A 22,716-nucleotide genomic window follows, 5' to 3' on the forward strand; every position below is an offset into this window, starting at 1 on the left:
TAAGAGACTTCTTAAAGGATGTGTAAAACTTTTTTATGGCTTTAAAAGCATATTAAGGGGACTGTTCCACGATCCACAAGATGCGGGATAAATGTCTGATCACTGGGAATACCACCGTTGGGGTTTAACGTCCCTTGTGTGAATGGAGCGGTTCTGACCAGGCTCCATTTTCTTCTACCGGATTGCTGGAGACAAAGTCCGTTTTAGAGGAGTCAGATGGCCGTATAACTCGGACGGGGATCACAACCTAGTGGCCGGACTGGCCTGACCCGAGCGCCACAGCTGCATAGAAATACATGCTGTAACGCTCAGGTTTGGAGAACCGCCGGCAAGTCCGTACATTGCGATCCCCGTTCGAGATCTACGGCCGTCTGACTTTTCCCTTACAGATGCGAATGGAGTTGTGGTCATGCTCGCGCACAAGGTTGGACATGGGTGCTTCACCCCCATTAAATTAGTTTACTCCTAATAAATAATTAGCAACAAACTGTAATGACTCATTTTATAACCAGATAGTTTTGGGGTTCAGTGATCCCAACCAAAGGAAATAATTCTGGGGTCACACCATCTATACAGAGCAAATTCATGTCCACATTTCAAGGAGTTGTCCACTATTAAAGTTAATACAACACAAGATTGGATCCAGACAACAGGGCTCCTAAAAACCTGGTGTGTGAATGGAGAGCGTAGAATGCAAGACCTCGGCTCCATTCACTTCCATAGGATTGAGGGAAACAGAAAAAGTAGCAAATATAGTGATGGTGACATACACCTAATGAACTATGGGTCCGCTGACACAGGGAATTTTGGGTACCTTCATTCTTGTGATCTGTGAGGATACCAGCAGTCGGATCCCATAAAACATACTGGAAATGTCCATAACCAAAAAGAAACGTAGAAAACCTTACTATGTATCTCAATGACTACAGACTGTGTGGTCCGACGCTGCAGATTTTTTGCAATTAACGTTTGAGCATTTTATTTAAACATTTCCAATATCAAACGCCTTACTTGTGCTTGTACTTGTTCCAATAGCGTTGCCTGTCGTAGAGACCGAGGAAGAAGGGTAGAGGGGCAGATGTCCATTCTCGCAGCTCATGCTCTTGTCCTGCCAGTTGGAAGAACTGACGCAGATTCCAGAGTCGCGGGAATTCGGCCAGCCGTTCAGTTTATCATCGGAGTTCTGTCTTTGGTGGTAGTAATGCATTTGCCCATAATCCAAAGAGTCTGATCGACACCGCCCCTGGGTACCAAAGTTCCCCGATGTACGGTCCTCCAAGTGATTCAGCCACATCGCCAAAGCGCTCCTGTCGTCCAGGGACGTGGCCGGGTGGATCAAGGCGTATGACAGCAACTGGCGGCTCTCTTCTATGTGCTGGTTGTGTTCTATCGAATGCGCCAATAGTTTCGGCAGCAACTTCATGTACTCCACCTTAGCGTCCATGTTACCGGGCTTTAGTAAAGGCAGGTGGGTTAAAAGCTGAGAGATCACCGTGTCCTTGGATTCTTGTTGCCACTGGTTAATGATTGCTGAAAGGAAGCAAAACATAAAAAAAATCAGCCAGCTTCTTACCATTCACAGTAACAGTTTGTGTTTTTATTATTTATTTAAAATATCTAAATTGAGGCAAAAGAAAAAAAAAAAAAAACCACTGAAGGTAATTGTATAAGCACACCATGGTAGTATCAGGGGATGGAAAAAACAGGCATTTACTTTGGAGGCCTTTATGGGAAGCCATCATTAGAAAATTACCTATTGTTTAAATCAGACTTTTTTTTTTTTTTTTTTTTTTTTTTAAAGTAGTTTTGCAATTTTCACATTGGGCTCCCGGGATTTTTTTATTTATTTTTTTATTTATTTTTTTGAAAACTCATACTTTTTAATTTCAGGAAGAGCTTTCAGCAGTTTCCTTATCAGCAGAGGCAGGATAACAATAACTGGTAACACCTCTAAAAACAGCTTACAACACAGGATCCTCCAATCACAATAGGTGATGTCACAGCTCACCATCTCCTCCACTCTTCACAATCACCTTTGTACAAGCTCATTAGATGCGTCGATACAAAAGATGGGTTCATTGCTGCTAATGTACATGTGCATTTCCTGAAAGAGGATGTCTAAAAAAAAAAAAAAAAAAAGCCTCTTGGGCTGGTGTGAAAATTGCAAGTTTCTCTTTTAAATACAGATTGTGATATGCAAACAAAGACCATTGCCAGAAAAGTAAAATACCGTATTTTTACGGATTATAAGATGCACTTTTTTTCCCCAAAAAGATTTTTGGGAAAATGTGGGTTCGTCTTATAATGCGGATATACCTGACCGGCCACAGTGGAGCAGGGTCCCTGCTGGAGGAGGAAAGAGTGGAGCGTTGCTGCAGGCCACAGGCTGGGATGAGGGGGTGTTCTGATGCATGCCGCTGTGGGTGTTAGATAGCGAGGGGACTCTGCCGATATTTTTGTGAAAGCCCAGAGCCCCCAAACTTACATGAATTACTGTGCGGTGGACTCTGGGATAATGGCTCCTGGGGCATGCACAGATGGTATCTCAGCACAAAGATCTCTGGAGATGAGGTCTCAGTGCTGAGAGTGCGGCCTGCAGCAACGTTCCACTCTTGCCTTCTCCAGCAGTGACCCTGGGACCCGGCTTCACCGCAGCCACCACCCCCGTTAAGTAATACGATGCATGGATTATAAGAAGCACCACCACCATGTTATTAAAAAAAAAAAGCTTTCCTATTTTTCTCAAAATATGGGGTGAGTCTTACAATCTGGCGCATTTTATAACTTGCAAAATACAGTCATTTACATAAGATACATTTAATGTCAAAACTTGATTTAAACAAGATCATGTTCTGATGTTAGCTTCCCGTCAACTTACTTTGCGATGCCAGTCATGAAAAATAAATAAATATATTATACACACACACACACACACACAGTACAGACCAAAAGTTTGGACACACCTCATTCAAAGAGTTTTCTTTATTTTCATGACTATGAAAATTGTAGATTCACTCTGAAGGCATCAAAACTATGAATTAACACATGTGGAATTATATATTGAATCTACAATTTTCATAGTCATGAAAATAAAGAAAACTCTTTGAATGAGGTGTGTCCAAACTTTTGGTCTGTACTGTACATACATACACACTTTTACTGTGGTTATCCAAAGAAATCCCAAAATGCGTGGATGTGATCAGAACAGAAGTTCTCAGAGATAAATATTGACGTATGAAATAAATACAACATGTCAAGTGAACACCCACAATACAGGCTCCAAAATAGCTAGAGCAGACAGATGGTAATATAATCAATGTGGAAGGGTGTAACATGCAGACAAAACCTTGGACATTTAAAAGATGCAAATAGAGAAAGAGACCAGCGCATCCAAGCTAGTGTGAATAGGTGCCAAAAAAAAAAAAAAAAAAAAGCATATACCGTATATACTTGAGTATAAGTCAACCCGAGGCACCCAATTTGGCCACGAAAAACTGGGAGAACGTATTGACTCGAGTATAAGCGCATATGCATTGTCCCCCTCATCCCTATTCCTTGTATGCATGGCTCCTCATCCCTATCCTTGTATGCATGGCTCCTCTCATCCCTATCCTTGAATGCATGGCTCCTCTCATCCCTATCCTTGAATGCATGGCTCCTCTCATCCCTATCCTTGAATGCATGGCTCCTCTCATCCCTATCCTTGAATGCATGGCTCCTCTCATCCCTATCCTTGAATGCATGGCTCCTCTCATCCCTATCCTTGAATGCATGGCTCCTCTCATCCCTATCCTTGAATGCATGGCTCCTCTCATCCCTATCCTTGAATGCATGGCTCCTCTCATCCCTATCCTTGAATGCATGGCTCCTCTCATCCCTATCCTTGAATGCATGGCTCCTCTCATCCCTATCCTTGAATGCATGGCTCCTCTCATCCCTATCCTTGAATGCATGGCTCCTCTCATCCCTATCCTTGAATGCATGGCTCCTCTCATCCCTATCCTTGAATGCATGGCTCCTCTCATCCCTATCCTTGAATGCATGGCTCCTCTCATCCCTATCCTTGAATGCATGGCTCCTCTCATCCCTATCCTTGAATGCATGGCTCCTCTCATCCCTATCCTTGAATGCATGGCTCCTCTCATCCCTATCCTTGAATGCATGGCTCCTCTCATCCCTATCCTTGAATGCATGGCTCCTCTCATCCCTATCCTTGAATGCATGGCTCCTCTCATCCCTATCCTTGAATGCATGGCTCCTCTCATCCCTATCCTTGAATGCATGGCTCCTCTCATCCCTATCCTTGAATGCATGGCTCCTCTCATCCCTATCCTTGAATGCATGGCTCCTCATCCCTATCCTTGAATGCATGGCTCCTCATCCCTATCCTTGAATGCATGGCTCCTCATCCCTATCCTTGAATGCATGGCTCCTCATCCCTATCCTTGAATGCATGGCTCCTCATCCCTATCCTTGAATGCATGGCTCCTCATCCCTATCCTTGAATGCATGGCTCCTCATCCCTATCCTTGAATGCATGGCCCCTCTTCCCTATCCTTGAATGCATGGCCCCCTCTTCCCTATCCTTGAATGCATGGCCCCCTCTTCCCTATCCTTGAATGCATGGCCCCCTCTTCCCTATCCTTGAATGCATGGCCCCCCCTCTTCCCTATCCTTGAATGCATGGCCCCCTCTTCCCTATCCTTGAATGCATGGCCCCCTCTTGAGAAAAGCATAAAAAAAAAAAATAAAAAATAAAACAAAAAACTCCCACTTTCTCTGCGCACTCTCGCAGCCTCCTGTTCCGGCTTCCAGCAGCTCCTGCGGCCGAGCGATCACGTGTCCCCGCTCATTAAGGTAATGAAAATTCACCTCTCTCGACTCACCGGGGACATGTGATCACTCAGACGCGGGAGCTGCTGGAAGCCGGAACAGGATGCTGCGAGGGCACGCAAGGAAGGTATGTTTTTTTTTTTTTTTTTTTTTTTTTTTGTTTTTTTTTTTTACACACAGCTGCTGGAAGCCGGTGGCTGTGGCTGTAACTGTGCACACTAAGAAAAATGAATATTCATTGCCAGTGCAGTGAACATTCATTTCTCTTTAGCAGAGGGCACAGTTACAGCCACAGGTTCCTGCCTCCTTTGACCTGCTATTCCGCCGCTCCCCCTCTCCCTTCTGGGATAATGACTCGTGTATAAGCCGAGGGGGGGGGGGGAGTGGTCTCGGGGGCGCGTTTTCAGCACAAAAAATGCGCTGAAAAACTCAGCTTATACAATACTACATAGGTAAGATGAAATACAATAAGAGTTGCACCATGATTTTCTAAGAATGATTACTCTAGAACATTGAAACTGCATTATTGCCACAGAAAATGGTAAAAAAAAAAAAAAAACGAACTACCGTATATACTAGTGTATAAGTCAAGTTTTTCAGCCCCTCTTTAGGGCTGAAAAAGACCCCCCTCGGTTTATAGACGAGTCACGGTTCTCACTTAATTCTTCACCGGTGCATGGCATCCGGATCTTCTGCGCGCTCCCCTTCACCCTCTTTGTGTCCCAGTGGCTGCTGACAGGGTCGGCGTTGGCAGTGGGACAAGTGCCGGTGTCCTGAGAAGGCTGGGACACCAGTGCACTATGAGGGCCAGGTGCCGATGTCGCCACTGGCTCAAGTCCCCGACACTTGCTATATTCACCTGTCCCCAATTCCACCACTGCGCTGTGCTATCTTCTGTGTCCTTGGGACCTTCCACACTGGACCAACTGGGTCCAAGCATTCACCACCTGTGACCTACCCTGGCCACATTATATGGTTCATAGCCACACCCACCGGGTCACATGACTGACCTCATCACAGGTCCTTCAAGCATTTACACACTCTTTCCAACAGTGCTTTAAACACACCCCCTGGGTGGGTTTGTAGGTAACTAGGTCCACCCATCTCTCTAGTTACCTGGAGACTTCTCCCTTACACATTGAAACAACACCTCAGCAATATCATTGCTGAACAACACATAAGTCTCCATCCCAAAGCCACCCACTTTGGGATACATAACGGCCATTCGGTATTCTGCCATTCATCCTTTCTCCTGGGACATCCACACAGCGCCCCCTAGCGGACTCAGTGGTTACTACACCACACATTATATTGGGCATATTTTTGTATGGAGCATCTTATGGGGCCATCATGAACTGTATGGAGCATTATATGGGGCTCTTGATTCAATATGGATATTCAGAAACATTTGACCTAGTGATGTCTCAATTTTACTTTTATTGATATTTTTATTTTTGAAATTTACCAGTAACTGCTGCAGTTCCCATCCTAGGCTTAAACTCGAGTCAATAAGTTTTCCCAGTTTTTTTGTGGCAAAATTAGGGGCCTCGGCTTATACTCAGGTCGGCTTATACAGTATGTGTATATGAAATATTCACCTGCAAAAATTGCTATGAAAAATACAGTTAAAAAAAAAGAAGGTACTTAGTGCATAGATTGGCGAATATATGCGAGCCCAATTGCCATGTCAAGGTGCCCTTTGAAGGAGGACCAAAGAGAAGGAGCCCTCGTGTCTTTGCGCTACCTAACGACAGGAGAACAGGAGCCCCTTGAGCCTGTGTGCTACATAACGACAGGTGAGCAGGAGTCCACTACTCAGAGACAACTGAAAATCATTGATAAAACCTGCAGGGGAGAAATCTGGTGATGAAAGGCAGGATACAAGGAATATAATGGCCAGAAATAGTGTAAATCCTCAAAATAACCAAATAAAAGATAAGCCACAGAACAAAAAGGTCTACAGATCAGGTGATTTTCCTGTAACCAGGAACAAAAGACTTTAATCCACAAAGCCAAAGACAGAGACCTTGGTATATTATACATAGTATACACTTAGCAGTAGCTCAACTTAAAGCTTTTGGGCCCAAAGTAAAATCTTCTACAAGGTCCCCAACTATCACAGGCTTTATAGTAATGGTCTTCTCATATGGACCAAAAACAGACCTTTTGAGTCCCCTTAGGATCCAAGGCTCGGATACAACAACTGCAACCCTGGAGCCTATTCTAGTTCAGACCCCGATTCTTCGGGGGACACTTCTGTTGGGTGAACAGAGCCCTTTGGATACAGCTGTGTAGGGGCCGGAAGTGGGTCTTCATGACAAATCACTTTATCCCTTTCACACTTGTGGATTGAAAGAGGATCAAACATTGGTCCAAAGTAAGGATCACATCAAAGTAAGGCTCCAAAGTCAACGTCACGTCAATACTTACGTCAACTATATAAAACAAGAATTTAATAAAAATCTGTTTTTCCTCATCTTCAGTTGAAGGATTGTCCATCCTTAAATACCAGCTCTCAAGTGGGTACATGTGATGGGTCGGGTCTATCGGTGTCTCAGCTGTTTGACTGAGCACTAAGTTTAGTGAGGGACTGTCTTTGCGAACTGCAATAACCCTTCTAAATTAGATTCGGCAATTTGAGTTGGCAGCCAGGCGTCTCTAGGAGCTAAAATGGAGGAATTTTTTTTAAGAGCATAATACTTCTCTTTTAACCTGCCAATTCAAATTTCAGATAAAAATGCGGCTTCCTGATTTTTCTGGTGAGCTCAGGATGGAAAAACACCCGCAGACGACAACAAAAACAAGGGAAAGTCGACAAAACTGAGCGACATTCAATGGAAAACCTCAGTGAGTCACCGGTGAACAAGGACGATTCTAATAAGAGTCAGCTTCATACGGTCCATAGAATCCAGGGTATCTCTGAATGCCGACGTACGGTCACCGCTACCATATGCAGCACTCAGGGCCGGTTTTAGACAAAGTGGGGCCCTAGGCAAAAGTTTAAAGTGGGGCCCCAAATGTTAACATTGTAAAACCACACATTTAGGTTACATTACATGAGCAGGAAGTGGATACAGGTGGCAGAGGGGCCTGGAGCCAGTGCTGGCACTGTGGCCCCCATATTCAGGGGCCTTATATCGGTCAATGGGTCTGCCACTATTAGCATTACACAGGAGCGTGGCTAGGATCAGAAAAGATTGGAGGGCCAGGCCCCAAGACAAAAAGTTGTCCCCCAACCCCCTCTTAATTTTTTTTTTAACACTGCAGATAACACAGCAGGGCTCCCAACTCTCCTGGATCCAGCGGAACAGTCCTGATTTTGACACTCCCACCCGATATCCAGGCCGGGATTGCAGTTTTCCCGCACTGCGAATCAGCCACCACACCCACCTGTCATTTCAGAAGGGGCTGTGTACCGATCGCCATACAATTCCCTCTATGCATAGCACACTCCAGAACAGAAGCCCTCCCCGGCTCATGTGACCAGTCACATGACTCTGACCTCATCTTATGTAACACCAGAGATAGCAGTAATAACTCTTGGAGAACAGATAATGTAGTAGATGTCACCTGCAGTCCTATGTAACACCACAGATAGCCATAGCATTTCAGAGTAAGACTATGTTCACATGCATTTTTTTCAGTAGCCAAAACCTGTTCAATTGGCAGTAAAAATGTTGCGTTCAAAACACCTGTTTTTCAGCTTGTTTTCTGGGGTTATTTACACTTTTCTCAGCTTTTTTTAAAGTGAGGATGATTGCTTTGTCTACAGTATGTTTAAGGCCACGTTCACACGTTGAGTATTCGGTCAGTATTTCACATCAGTATGTGCAAGTCAAAACCAGGAGGGTGAGAAATCCAGAAGTGGTGCCGTGTTTCTGTTATACTTTTCCTCTGATTGTTCCACTGCTGTTTCTGCATTACAAATCCTGATGTGAAATACCGACCAAATACTGAACGTGTGAATGACACTTAATAGTTTAATTCACCAAAACCATTTCAAAAATTGCAGCAAAAAATACCGATGCAATATCTGCAGCTTTCTTTTTTATTCTTTCATTGCTTTCTAAAGGTGAAAACACACTGAAAGAAGTGACACGTTGTAGATTTAAAAAGTGCTACAGTTCTGAAATTCAGTCTGAAAAAAATCAAGCGCATGCAGGAGATTTCGGAAATCTCATATGTTTTGCTGGCACTTTAAAAAGCCGCTCTTGGCCACGTTCATATGCAGAATTTCTGCAGCTTTTTCTTCTGCAAATAAGAAGCTTACAGCATTTTACAGCACAAGCAAAGACTGAGATTTTCAGAGATCTCCCGCACACCCTTTTATTTTCTCCTGACTGAATTTCACAACTGCAGCGTTCTTTAAATCTGCAGCGTCACTTCTTTCAGCAATTTTTTGCACCCGTAGAAAGCAATGAAAAAGTTTTAGAAAATCTCACCCCTACCATGTACTGGACGCAGTGATTTCGCACGGTTCAGTGACCACATGTGGAATCACCTGCGTTCAAAAGATGGCAGCAGTTTAGACGGAGCACAAGTCCGCTACGTTCAAAGTGCTGCCATTTCCGGATCGTCTGCACATACCCTAAAAAATGGGCATTTTGAAAGCAGTGTTTTTACTGCCAAGAGAGCCAGCTTTAAAATAGTAACATAGTTTTGAAGGCTGAAGGAAGACCTTATGTCCATCTAGTTCAGCCTATTTTTAGTGCAGCTGTTCTGCATTGTTGATCCTGGGGAAGGCAAAAAACCCACAGAGTAGAAGCCAATTTTCTCCATAGGGAAAAAAATTCCTTCCCCTAAGCTGCGTCAACCATCTACCTATAATATTATGTTATTCGTAACCTTCTATACTGTTACTCACAAGAAAAGCATCCATTCCTTTCTTAAATTCATTCAGTGAGTTGGCCATCACCACTTCCTCAGGAAGAGAATTCCAGAGCCTCACTGCTCTTACCGTGAAGAACCCTCTTTTAAGCTGGTGCAGAAATTGTCTTTCCTCCAAACGAAGAGAATGCCCCATTGTTCTTGTCACAGTCCTTGGTACAAACAGTTCATTGGAGAGATCTCTGTATTGCCCTCTGATATACTTGTGCATATATATTAAGTCTCCCCTAAGTCTTCTCTTTTATAGAGTAATTAGACCTAATTTTGATAACCTTTCTGGGTATTGTAGTAAACCAACTCCATTTATCATTTTAGTAGCCCGCCTTTGAACCCTTTCAAGTTCAGTAATGTCTTTCTTGAGCACCGGCGTCCAAAATTGCACACACTACTCCAAGTGTGGTCTGACGAGCGATTTGTACAGAGGGAGAATTATGTTTTCATCTCGTGTCCCCAGGCATCTTCTAATGCATCCCATGACCCTATTTGCTTTGGTGGCAGCTGCCTGACACTGGGCACTCCAATATAGCTTCTTATTTACTAAGATGCCTAAGTCTTTTTCCATGTCTGATTTCCCCAGCAGTTTCCCATTTAGTAAGTAATTAGAGCATCAGTTTCTCCTTCCCATGTGCATAACCTTACACTTATCTGTGTTAAACCTCATTTGCCATTTTTCAGCCCAATTCTCCAATTTACTCAAATCTGTCTGTAGTTGCAAACTGTCCTCCTTTGTGTTAACTACCTTACATAGTTTTGCATCATCTGCAAATACTGATATTTTACTGTGTAAGCCATCCACTAGATCATTAATAATTTTTTGGCTGCAAAAAAAAAAAGGCACCAAAACGCTGATTCCTATGCAAACCTGTACTAGTACTATATATATGTATGGTTTACCCTTGTTATTTCATATCGGAATTCATTTATTTCTATATCATAAATCCCCTGATTCAGCAGACAATATCCTTGTCATGTCATCCAGACAGTAGTGACAGGAGGTCGCCCTGTCACATTACAAGCAGTGATAAGTGACTGTGGTCAGAGCTGATGCTGATCGCTGCTGTATGTGGCTGTGAATCCTGATCCTACAGCAATCAGCACAGAGCTCTGGGACCACAGTGAGTAAATCACTGCACTTTGACCTGATATTGCTGCTCTTACCAGGTTCTGTGGCTTCACTTAGGCATATCCATTCTCAGGTCAGTGCTAGGAGCAGCCATGACACAGGAGTAGACATAGAGCTGCAGTCATCTGCTGTGCTGTAATCGGACCCTCCCCCTCACTCAACTTTTAACCTAACTGCAGGGAGAGACAGGGGGGGCTCAAGGGGCTTTGCGAGAGACACTCCAAGACTTCAGAGCAATGCACAGCGTTATTCACTGCTGTACACCCTCTGGGCACTTCATAAACGGACTGCAGATGCAGGGGGCCCCCTTTGTAGGTGGGGGCCCCAGGCGTCTGCCTGGTCCAAACGCCGGCCCTGGCAGCACTGTTATGGAGACATCTGCACCTCTACAACTGGAAAACTATTAAAGTTTATTACCATCATTTAAAGTTTCCTTTTCAAAAAGTTATTAACTTACAGATCAGAGGGGGTCAGACTTCTGGGACCTCTACCCATCCCGAAAACAGCTCACCCCATAACAGAGCAGTATGCCCACCATGGCTGCACTCATTTCTATACCACTGTAGGAAAAAGCCGAGAACTGCATCTCCTGCAGGCCCATAGAGTGAATGCAGCAGTGGCGTGCGGATATGGCTCCATTCCAATAGGGCATTTCAGAGTTTTTTCCTTGGGATTACTCAGAAAACCAAGCGATCCGCAAGTTAACATCGATCATTTAGATCAGGGGTGGGCAATTAATTTTCCCAAGGTGCCACATGAAAGACCGTGACTGTTGTGGAGGGCCGAACTAATAGGCCAAAATTAATTCTGCTCAATATCAATATTTTATAGTTATACTATTGATAATTTTATTATTACAGTAATTGTATCAGAATTGTATATTGAGCAGAATCAAGTATGCCGACATCCCCCTATATATCGTATGAGCCCCACACAGCCTCCCTATATATACAAGCAGCATGAGACCCACACAGCCTCCCTATAATAATAATAATAATAATCTTTATTTTTATATAGCGCTAACATATTCCGCAGCGCTTTACAGTTTTGCACACATTTTCATCACTGTCCCCGATGGGGCTCACAATCTAAATTCCCTATCAGTATGTCTTTGGAGTGTGGGAGGAAACCGGAGTGCCCGGAGGAAACCCACGCAAACACGGGGAGAACATACAAACTCCTTGCAGATGCTGTCCTAGGTGGGATTCGAACCCAGGACTCCAGCGCTGCAAGGCTGCAGCGCTAACCACTGAGCCACCGTGCTGCCCACACGGCATATATATACACACACTGCATGTCGCCCCCATATGTCACCCCATGTGTGCAGCACCATATTGTCACCCTCATAGCCTCCCCATGCCCACCCAAAAGCCCATACATAGAAGGAAAAAAAAAAAAACCCACCACATACTCACCTCGTCCCGTTCCCCAGCGCTGTGCTTCTCTCCGGTGCACGGACTCTCCGGAGTAAACAGCTGACACGATGACGTCATTTCATTGCATCAGCCATTTCACATGCTGATTGGTGGAGGAAGTGGCCAGAGGCCCCTCCTCCACCAAAGGAGACAGCAGCGCCTCGGCGAACATGAAAACAGCGAGCGGCCGGGCGGGCATCGTGCGGCCTGTGGACCTCAGATTTCCATTCCCACGGCTGTCTCAGTCCGCGGGCCATACTGAGACAGCCAGAGGGCCGGATGTGGCCTGCGGGACGCACTTTGCCCAGGTCTGATTTAGATAGTTGATAATTTAATGGCTATATTCCTTGAATGCCAATAAATATAAAGTGAAAAAAGTGCCAGGCCCAAGTTCCACTAGTATGATATTGTGCCCTGTTCCCAGGATAGGTAATGAATCAGATCGATGGGGTCTGACATACAGCACCCTCCACTGCTTCTCTGTTACCAGCTCCCGGGTACGGTAAACCCACTCCCTTCGGGATCTCTATGGTTTACATCTACTGGCAGCAGTGGGCATGCCGGACTCCCACCCAGCAGATATTGATGACGGGCAATCAATATGGTTGTACCAGATACAATCCCTTTAATTTCTATGCTGGTAGAGATAAGAGGAGTTGAGTAGTATTTCAGTAGGATAATTTTTTGCAGCCTATAAATGATTGCTGTGGACAGTGGCATTACCGACAATGGTGGCAGGTCACGCGGCTGCTATGGGGTCCGGTGCCAGCTCCGGTACCAGGCCCTCACCTGTCACGCTCAATTGCATCAGCATGCCGGATACCGATACAGTTGAAAGCAATGATGAAAGAGGGAGAGAGCTGACATTTCCTTCTCCATTATTCTTCTTCGATGTCTGAGCCCAGCGGATGCCATGTTGTCACTACATGACGCTTTCTGCCCTAAGATGTGCGGGCACTTCAAGGTGCTCACTTCAGAGACCGGAACAGTGGGGGAACAAGGAGGAGAGGCGAATATGGTATTTCTTAAATTTAAATCAGTGAGTACGTAACACTGTATGAAGGACTATGGAAAGTGTATTATACTAGAGTGGCATGCAAAAGTTTGTGCACTCCTGTTCAAAATTACTGTTAGTGTGAACAGTTAAGCAAGTTGAAGATGAAATGATCTCTAAAAGTACTAAAGTAACAGATGACACATTTCCTTTGTATCCAAGGGGAAAAAAAAAACAACAACTTTTTTTTACATTTTACAAATTACAAGAAAGGAAACTGGGTCGATGCAAAAGTTTGGTCACCCTGCATGGTTAGTACATAGTAACACCCCCTTTTTGTAAGTATCACAGCTTGTAAACGCACTTTCAATTTTTATAAACGTGACATAACTAAAAAAAAAAATTTTTAAAGACATTTATTGATTAAAGTATAAAAACAGTACAAAAGGATACTTGGGAAAAGCAAACTAGGGGAATAGGGGGAAAGCAAAAACAGGTGGTAAAAACTGTGCAGGGAAGTACGGGGTAAATAAATATGTGGCGCCCCCAGGAGTATGGCCGCCACAGTGGCTTTGCCTTCCTCCAGGGGAGGGTAATGCCAGGCTTGGAGGCAATGATGGGTCTCTCTCGCAGTCAATCCATACATGCAACACAGTTTCACTCCAGGCCAGCAGGGGGAGCTCTGAACCGGAATTAAGGGGAGGAGTGCTCTCTGAGGGCCAAGAGGAAGGAGTAGTCAGTTAGTCTGCGAAGGGTGAAGTGTGCAGACGTGTAGAGAGAAGCTGGAGGTTGAGCTAGGAAAGGAGAGCTCCTTCACAGTGAGAGCGCATGAACTGGAGCCTGGTCTCCACGGTTGTATGGATACTAACGGTCCTGCAACAGACACCAGAGGAGTAGGAGGCTGTAAATGCCCTACTCCCATCTAAGACTTGAGAGCACAACAGCAGCTTGGATAGTGAGCCAGGACTCAGAGTAGTCCCGAGAAAGGCTACAGCTGTCTGCCGTGCAAGTAAGGTTCTTGGGAACATCTGACAGGAGGAACTTCAGTGTAACTCAGTACTTGGTGTACTTCATTTAAACAAGTGCTAGGAAGGAGACTGCACAGCCCATCTGCTGAGAGAGAATCCCTGAATTGCTTCCAGGCTAGCCCGCTCCGTTACCATCTGTAATCAGGACCCTGGACTGCAGTTATCAAGTAAAGGTACAGAAATTGCACCCCGCTGTGTCTTGTCTGCTTCCTACCCTTACGGCACTGCTACAGCCCCGTGCCAACCACTTCTACACTGCCCTGGGAATACAGCTTCACCTGTGGGGAGCTTTTACACCTTTGCTGCAGCCTACCATCATTCCCAGTGGACCTGCATGCAGCGTCGGCTTAACATCTCGCTTGCCGAACACCACAGGTGGCGTCACAAACTATTCCATTAACTACATTCCCCCATTACTTGGGCGCCCAGGGCCACAGACCGGGTCACCGCTGCTGTGACACATTCCCCTGACACCGGCCCGGTACCGAGTACCCCACAGCCCTGGGAGGGCAACCCAAATACACCAAAGAAATGTTATAAAAAAAACCTTCACCTAAATTTACTGAATTTTCATGATGGATGAATTTATAGTTTTGACATCTCTTAATATCCATATTATTTATTGACCGTTATTATAATTGCTACTATCATTTTATACTTTAATCAATAAGTATGTCTTTAAAAATAAATTAGTTGTGTGTCACGTTTATAGGTTTATATTAATTTAGTGGATATACAACATTTATATTTGAGCTATATTTGTATTGGCTGTTTCAGTTCTTGTTTAAGGGATTTTCCTCCATTCTTTCTTGGAGAATTCCTCCAGTTCTGTGAGATTCCTGGGGCATCTTGCATCCTTAGCTATTTTGAGGTCTAGCCACAGATTTTCAATAATGATCAGATCAGAGGACTGTGGGGGCCATTGTAAAACCTTCATCTTGCGCCTTTTGAGGTAGTCTATTGTGGATTGTGACATGTGTTTAGGATCATTATCCATTTGTAGAAGCCATCCTCTTTTCACCTTCAGCCTTTTTAGGGTAGGTGCACAAGATCAGGACTTGGCAGCGCTTTGGACACAGCACGTGTCCACTGCTTCCAAAGTGCTGCCGGCTTTTTAACGCAGGTGAATCTGAATGTGCTCATTGAACCGTGCGGAATCACCGCATCCAATCTTTTGAAAATATCCAGTTATCGCCCAATATCGCTGCTCCCATTCACTTACAAACTCCTGGAGCAGCACATCCACGCTGAACTTCTCTTCCACCTCTCATTTAACTTGCTCTTTGACAATCTACAATCTGGTTTCCACCCCATCACTCCACTGAGACAGTCCTGACACAAAATTACTAATGACCTACTTACAGCCAAAGCTATCAGACAATACTCCATACTCCTCCTTCTAGACCTGTCCTCTGCATTCGACACAGTTGACCACTGCCTCCTACTACTGATCCTCTCCTCCTTTGGCATCAAATGACCTCACCCTATCCTGGATCTCCTCATACCTTTCCAACCGCACATTCAGCATCTCCCACACTACCTCCTCATACCACCCTCTCTCTGTTGGGAGTCCCCCAAGGCTCTGTTCTAGGACCCCTACTCTACTCAGTCTATACACTTGGCCTGGGGCAACTCAAAATCCCATGGATTCCAGTACCACTTTTATGCTGATTACACTCAGATCTACCTCTCTGGCCCAGACGTCACCTCTCTGCTGTCCATAATCCCGGAGTGTATCAGCCATACTCTCCTTCTCCTCTCGCTTCCTCAAACTCAATGTGGACAAAACTGAACTGATCATCTTTCCCCCCCATTTCACAGATCTTCCTTATCTGACCCATCACAGTTAACGACATGATGCTTTCCCCCGTACCAGAAGTCCGCTGCCTCGGAGTAACCCGTGACTCTGCATGTCCTTCAAACCGCACATCCAAGCTCTACCTACCTGTTGCCTCCAGCTCAAATGTATTTCCAGAAACCGTCCTTTCCTCAACCCTCAAACTATTAAAATGCTTGTGCATGCCATCACCATCTCCCGCCTCGACTACTGCAACATTCTTTTCTGTGGCCTCTCTGCCAACACCCTCGCACCTCTCCAGTCCATCCTTAACTCTGCTGCCCAACTAATTCATGTCTCCCCTCTGCAAATCTCTTCACTGGCTCCCATTCCCTCAGCGTATCCAGTTCAAAATTACTAATACGGACCTACAAGGCCATCTATAACCTGTCTCCTCCATGTGTCTCTGAACTAATCTCCCGATATATCTTCCCTCACCTAATCTCGGGTCCTCCCAAGACCTTCTCTCCTCCACACTTGTTCGCTCCTCACCCAACTGCCTCCAAGACTTCTCAAGAAAATACCCCATCCTCTGGAATTCTTTGCCCCAACATGTCCGACTATCAAACAAATTCGGATCCTTCAGACAGAACCTGAAAACCCACCTCTTCAGGAAAGCTTACAGCCTGCAATGACCCCGCTGCCTCCTCACCAACACCGGAGCTGCCACAACCCCCCAGCCTACTGTCTCCTTCCCCACCATCCTGTGGAATGTAAGCCTACAATGGCAGGGTCCGCTCCCCTCTCTATCAGTCTGTTATTGTCAGTTTCTTTACTGCAAGTGATATCTAATTTGTATGTAACCCCTTCTCATGTACAGCACCATGGAATCAATGGTGTAATAATAACAACAAGTGAAATTCATCTTGTTGAGACTCGGGTCTTTGCAAGATAAATGGACATGCTGCGGTCTGGAAACACGCGCCGCAAGTCCTTCGTGGGTGATCCGTGGGCGTTGGTGCACACATAGTGGGCATGGGATTTCTAGAAATCTCAAAATATGCTGTACCATCTGGCTGCTGTGGGTTGGATGCAGCACAAGTAGGCAGAGTTCAACTTGCAGCGTTTACTGATCGTCTGCACATACCTTTACACATGGTGTTATGTTTGCTTCAAGAATTTGCAGAAGTTTCATGACCCTAACAGCTAATTAAGGTCTGAAACCTTGGTCAAACCTATCTGAGCAAACAAATCTCCAAGGGTGCCCAAACTTTTACATGCCACTGTATCTGGAGTACTATGGGGAGTCCATAATACTGCATTGGAGGGCTGTGTGTGGGGAATCATACTGTGTTGGGGTCACCATACTGTGTATATGGAGGAGGAATTCACTGTGGGGGCATCGTACAGTGTTTGTGGGGCACTTTTGTTGTCTCTACTTTATGGGTGCAATGAGAGGCAGTCTAGGGTTTCAGCACAAGGAAAATTACTATGCATTCTCCTGGCTGCTGACCCCACACCTTGCCATGTATACAGGGGATGTGCTGCCGACATCGTGCTGCTGTATGGTTGATAGCAATGACAAGTGTTCTGCATTCAGTCTGTAATGGACATTAAACAAGCACCTTGTATACAGTCGATCAATGCTCGTTATAAAGAATAATAGAAACATGCCCATGTTTATATTTTACCACGTCTTTTGTGGCTTCTCTTCACATTGGAAAGGGGCCTTGATTCTTTCAAAGGTTAAGAAATTAGCAAAGTTCAAGTTTAAAATGTGCGCCGTTGTAAAACCCATCTGCCTCTAAAAACTTTCTACATGTCAGACATAGTGAGCATCGCACATTCCTTCCCTCCGACTCTTTGGACTTGATCCTGCGGAGGAGATATTTTTGGGACATCCATCATGCGCCTGCTAAGTCAAGAGATCTAGCCATGCTTTCCTCATCCAATTACAGGAATACGCTTTGCTCTTAAAATGTTCTCCAGTGAACGAAGAAGCGTTTCATAAATTTATCAAATACTTTATATATAAAACTTTACTTAATTTTGCACTGCACAAATGCATCCGGAGTCTGCCCCCTGCCCGTACTACCTCATGAAAGACCCGTAGAAGCGCATTTACATGAAACTGCCGCCCTTCATATTCCACATGGGACTCTCCTGCCTTGGATGTTTTAAATTGCCTCAATAAAGTTGATTTCATGGGACGGTGAGTGCCACCCTTATTCTATTTTGCACGAAAACCTTACGCTGTCGAAAGAGCACAATCGTGTCACAAACGGCACCCCACTTGGATTAAGGATAAAATACCGCGTGTGCAGAGAAGCAACTTTGCCACCTCTCAGCAGACAGCTGAGGTCAGAAGTGTGACTACTGACTGTCAGCAGCCCCGAGAAAGCACAGTCGCAGGAACAGTAGCACTTAGATGACCCAGTGTTAGCAGTCACAACACTGTTCTGAATACTACGCAAAGAACACAGGGAGACTACAGAAGCAGAGATCCCCATCATTCAAGAATCCGGAAGGTATAAAGATTGTTGGAATACATTTGGTGCAACAACTCCATTTCTGTCTAGGAGTGTTCAGTTGCTAGATTTGTTTGCTGTTCATAAAGTTAGAACAAAGAAAAAAAAAAAAAAAAAAAAACAAAAAAAAAAAAAAACCTCCCAGAGGCTCACACAGGGAGAGAATTTGACTGTATTTCCTATGCCTGTGTATGAGAGAAGCAGCCTGCTGTAGATGCTGCACAGATAAATGATTTGTGTGTCTATTCCCGATCTATTAAGCTTATATATTGTTCCTGATTATTCCCAAATAAAGAAGCTCTGTTGGCAGCGGATTATTCAGGATAATCTCCATGATGCATGTGACAACAGGCTTTGGGCCCAGAGTGACACAGAACCCCAGAGTATCACAGCAACAGAAGCCCAGAGCAAGAGAAGCTCAGAGCAAAAGCAGCACAGAGCAACAGAGAAGATGTTCACTAGCAGCAATCCTGTCAAGTTCTCAGTGCCAAGCCTCACTGACCAGAACTACCGATCCTGGAAATTCAAGGTGAAGATGCTGCTCATAAGTGAAGTTACGTGGAAATATACTCAGGAACAAGTGCCTCATACATTACCAGATGATTGGCTAGAAAAAAATCAGAAAGCACAAAGCATGATCTCCCTCAGTGTAGATGATAATTAGATTGTGCATATATGCAAGTCTGCAACTGCAAAGGAGATACGAGATGCGTTACAGAAAGTGCATGAAAGATCAAATCTCAGCAATAAGCGTTCTCATGAGAAAGCTGTACCAGTCAAAGCTAAGTGATGGACAGAATATGCAGGACTACATCATAAACATCCTAGAGATTGTGGAGTGTCTCAGGGGTATCAGAGAAGAAATTAAAGATTTTCAGATTGCTGCACTTCTATTAAGTGGTCTTCCAGAGAGCTATGACACACTCGTGACTGCAGTAGATGCACGACCAGATGATAAGCTGACACTAGAGTAAGTTAAAGGCAAAACTTGTGGATGAATTCAAGAGAAAAACGCATGTAAGCAGCAGTAACGAATCCAGAGCAGAAACAGCATTAAAGACACAGGATTTCCCCAAATATGAGAGCAATCTAAGAGAAACCATGAATGTTTTATCTGTAAAAAGCCCAGCCACCTTAACCCCTTAGTGACAGAGCCAATCTGCAACTTAATGACCAGGCCTATTTTTACAATTCTGACAATTGTTACTTTATGAGGTTATAACTCTGGAACGCCTTAACGGATCCCTCTGATTGTTTTTTTGTGACATATTGTACTTCATGTTAATAGTAAAATTTCTTCGATATGACTTGCGTTTATTTATGAAAAAAAAAAAAAAAACACGAAATATGACAGTTTTTAAAATTTTGCAATATTTAATGTCACACAAAATACTTAATAAATAACATTTCCCACATGTCTACTTTACATCAGCACAATTTTGGAAACAAAGTTTTTTGTGTTAGGAACTTAAATCTTCCTATTGTTGCCGGGTGCCAGCCGGCAGATTTCAGCGGGCGCACTGCGCATGCCATTTTCTTACCGGAAGCAGACGCCGGCAGCTGTGGGAGGGAAGCCAGGAGACCCAGGGACACCGGGAGGTACGGGGGGGGGGGGGGGGGGGGGGGATTTGGGACCCTATAAATGGCACATCGGACTTCTATTTTGCGGTCGCTGTTATACGGTTAATAACGGCAATTGCAACCCTGGGGTTGGTAAAAACCGACCCGAATCGTATTTTCTGGGGTCTCGGCTACTCCCGCCGAGATCCCAGAGAAATTCTGACTCTAGGGGGAGCTATACACTTTTTCCACAACGCCACGAATTCACGGCGCTGTGGTTTAAGTACCCTTAACTACCGCCGTTAAAAAAGTGTATCGACAATCATTAAGGGGTTAAAGCAAACTGCAGAATTTGGAAAGCAAGAATGAGTCAGCTTAAAAAGCAGAACAGTCATCAAAGGGTTAAAACAGCTGTAAAGAAAGATTCTGCATGTGTTGAAGCTGCATTTAATGCCAGTACAGGCCAATCTGCAAAGCATATATGGTGTATAGATTCTGGTGCAAGCAGTTATATGACAAACAAGGATTTCTTCACTGACCTTAATGAAAGCAAGCCAGAAAAGGTCATCTTAGCCAATGGTCACTATATGACTTCAGAAGGAGTAGGAGACAGCTACCTCCACTGTCCAGTTTCCTCAGCACAAAGCAGAAAGATCCCAATAAAGGATGTTCTCTATGTTCCCAGACTTGAAAGCAATCTGTCAGTAAAGAAGCTCACGCAAAAGGGGAATGTAGTTACTTTTAAAGATAACAGCTGTATCCTCTCAAAGAAGGGTCACACTCTTGCAGAAGGAAAAATCCAAGATGAACTTTACCAGCTAAAATGCAAATAAAGCGTGTACAGTGCTAGACAAGATCTGCATAAGAACTGTATCCATGTATGGCACAGACGTCCTTCGCACAGAGACCCAGAAGCAGTAAGGAAGTTAGGTCAACTTGCAAATGGTATTGAAATCAACCAGTGTAGTCAAATGATGAAGTGCACCAGCTGTCTTATAGGTGAAATGTCCAGAAAATCCTTTCCTAAAATAAGCACCACTAGATCTACACAGCCACTGGATCTGATACATACAGATTTATGCGGTCCAATGAGTGTTCAAACTCCTAGCAAGAAGAGATATTTTCTCACATTTTATGATGACTACTCCAGATATATAGTCGCCTACCTGAGTCACAGTAAGGATGAAGTTTCACAGAAACTTGAATATCTTGCTGTAGTGTTTAACAAATTTGAAAGAAAGCCAAAAGCCCTGCGTGCAGATAGTGGAACTGACTATACAAGTGGTAAGGTGCAAACCATTTTTAACCCCTTAACCCCCAAGGGTGGTTTGCACGTTCATGACCGGGCCAATTTTTACAATTCTGACCACTGTCCCTTTATGAGGTTATAACTCTGAAACACTTCCATGGATCCCGATGACTCTGACAATGTTTTCTTGTGACATATTGTACTTCATTCATGCTAGTGGTAAAATTTCATTCATATAACTTGCGTTTATTTGTGGAAAAAAACAGAAATTTGGCGAAAAATTCGCAATTTTCCAACTTTGAATTTTTATGCCCTTAAATCACAGAGATACGGCACACAAAAAAACTTAAGTGACATGTCCCACATGTTTACTTTATATCAGCACAATTTTGGAACCAAAATTTTTTTTTGTTAGAAAGTTATAAGGGTTAAAAGTTAACCAGCGATTTCTCATTTTTGCAACACCATTTTATTTTTACGGACCACATCACATTTGAAGCCATTTTGAGGGGTCTATATGATAGAAAATACCCAAAAGTGACACCATTCTAAAAACTGCACCCCTTAAGATGCTCAAAACCACATTCAATAAGTTTATTAACCCTTCAGGTGCTTCACAGGAATTTTTTGAATATTTAAAAAAAAAAAAAAAAAAAATTAACATTTAACTTTTTTTCACAAAAAAATACTTCAGGTTCAATTTTTTGTATTTTACCAAGGGTAACAGGAGAAATTGGACTGCAAAAGTGATTGTGCAGTTTGTCCTGAGTACGCTGATACCTGATATGTGGGGGGGGGGGGGGAAACCACTGTTTCGGCGCATGGCAGAGCTCAGAAGGGAAGGAGCGCCGTTTGACTTTTTCAATGCAAAATTGGCTGGAATTCAGATGGGACGCCATGTCAGGGTTGGAGAGCCCCTGATGTACCTAAACAGTGGAAGCCTCCCACAAGTGACCCCATTTTGGAAACTAGACCCCCCAAGGAACTTATCTAGATGTGTGGTGAGCACTTTGAAACCACAAGGGCTTCACAGAAGAAGTTTATAACGTACAGCCGTACAATTAAAAAGTCATTTTTTCCACAAAAATGATCTTTTCTCCCTCAATTCTTACTTTTCCAAGGGTAACAGGACCCTAAAAGTTATTGTGCAATTTGTCCTGAGTACGCCGATACCCCACATGTGGGGGTAAACCACTATTTGGGCGCATGGCAGAGCTCGGAAGGGAAGCAGCGCCATTTGACGCTTTTGGCTGGAATTGAGATCGGACACCATGTCGCGTTTGGAAAGCCCCTGATGTACTAAAACAGTGAAAACCCCCCAC

The 22,716-nt window shown here is 44.2% G+C and overlaps 1 protein-coding gene across 3 annotated transcripts in view; it reads right to left on the minus strand.

The window, feature by feature from the left end:
* Positions 1-22,716, minus strand: part of SAMD4A (sterile alpha motif domain containing 4A) — a 110,022-nt gene that overhangs the window by 34,961 nt on the left and 52,345 nt on the right. For all 3 annotated transcript variants that reach the window (XM_073577938.1, XM_073577937.1, XM_073577936.1), the window contains one exon: positions 1,012-1,530. In XM_073577938.1, the coding sequence (XP_073434039.1) occupies positions 1,012-1,444 (433 nt within the window). In that variant the 5' untranslated portion in view covers positions 1,445-1,530. The remainder of the gene's footprint in view (positions 1-1,011; positions 1,531-22,716) is intronic.

Source organism: Dendrobates tinctorius, unplaced genomic scaffold (genome assembly GCF_039654945.1).
Source record: "Dendrobates tinctorius isolate UK_male_01 unplaced genomic scaffold, ASM3965494v1 ptg000058l, whole genome shotgun sequence".
Classification (NCBI taxonomy): Eukaryota; Metazoa; Chordata; class Amphibia; order Anura; family Dendrobatidae; genus Dendrobates; species Dendrobates tinctorius.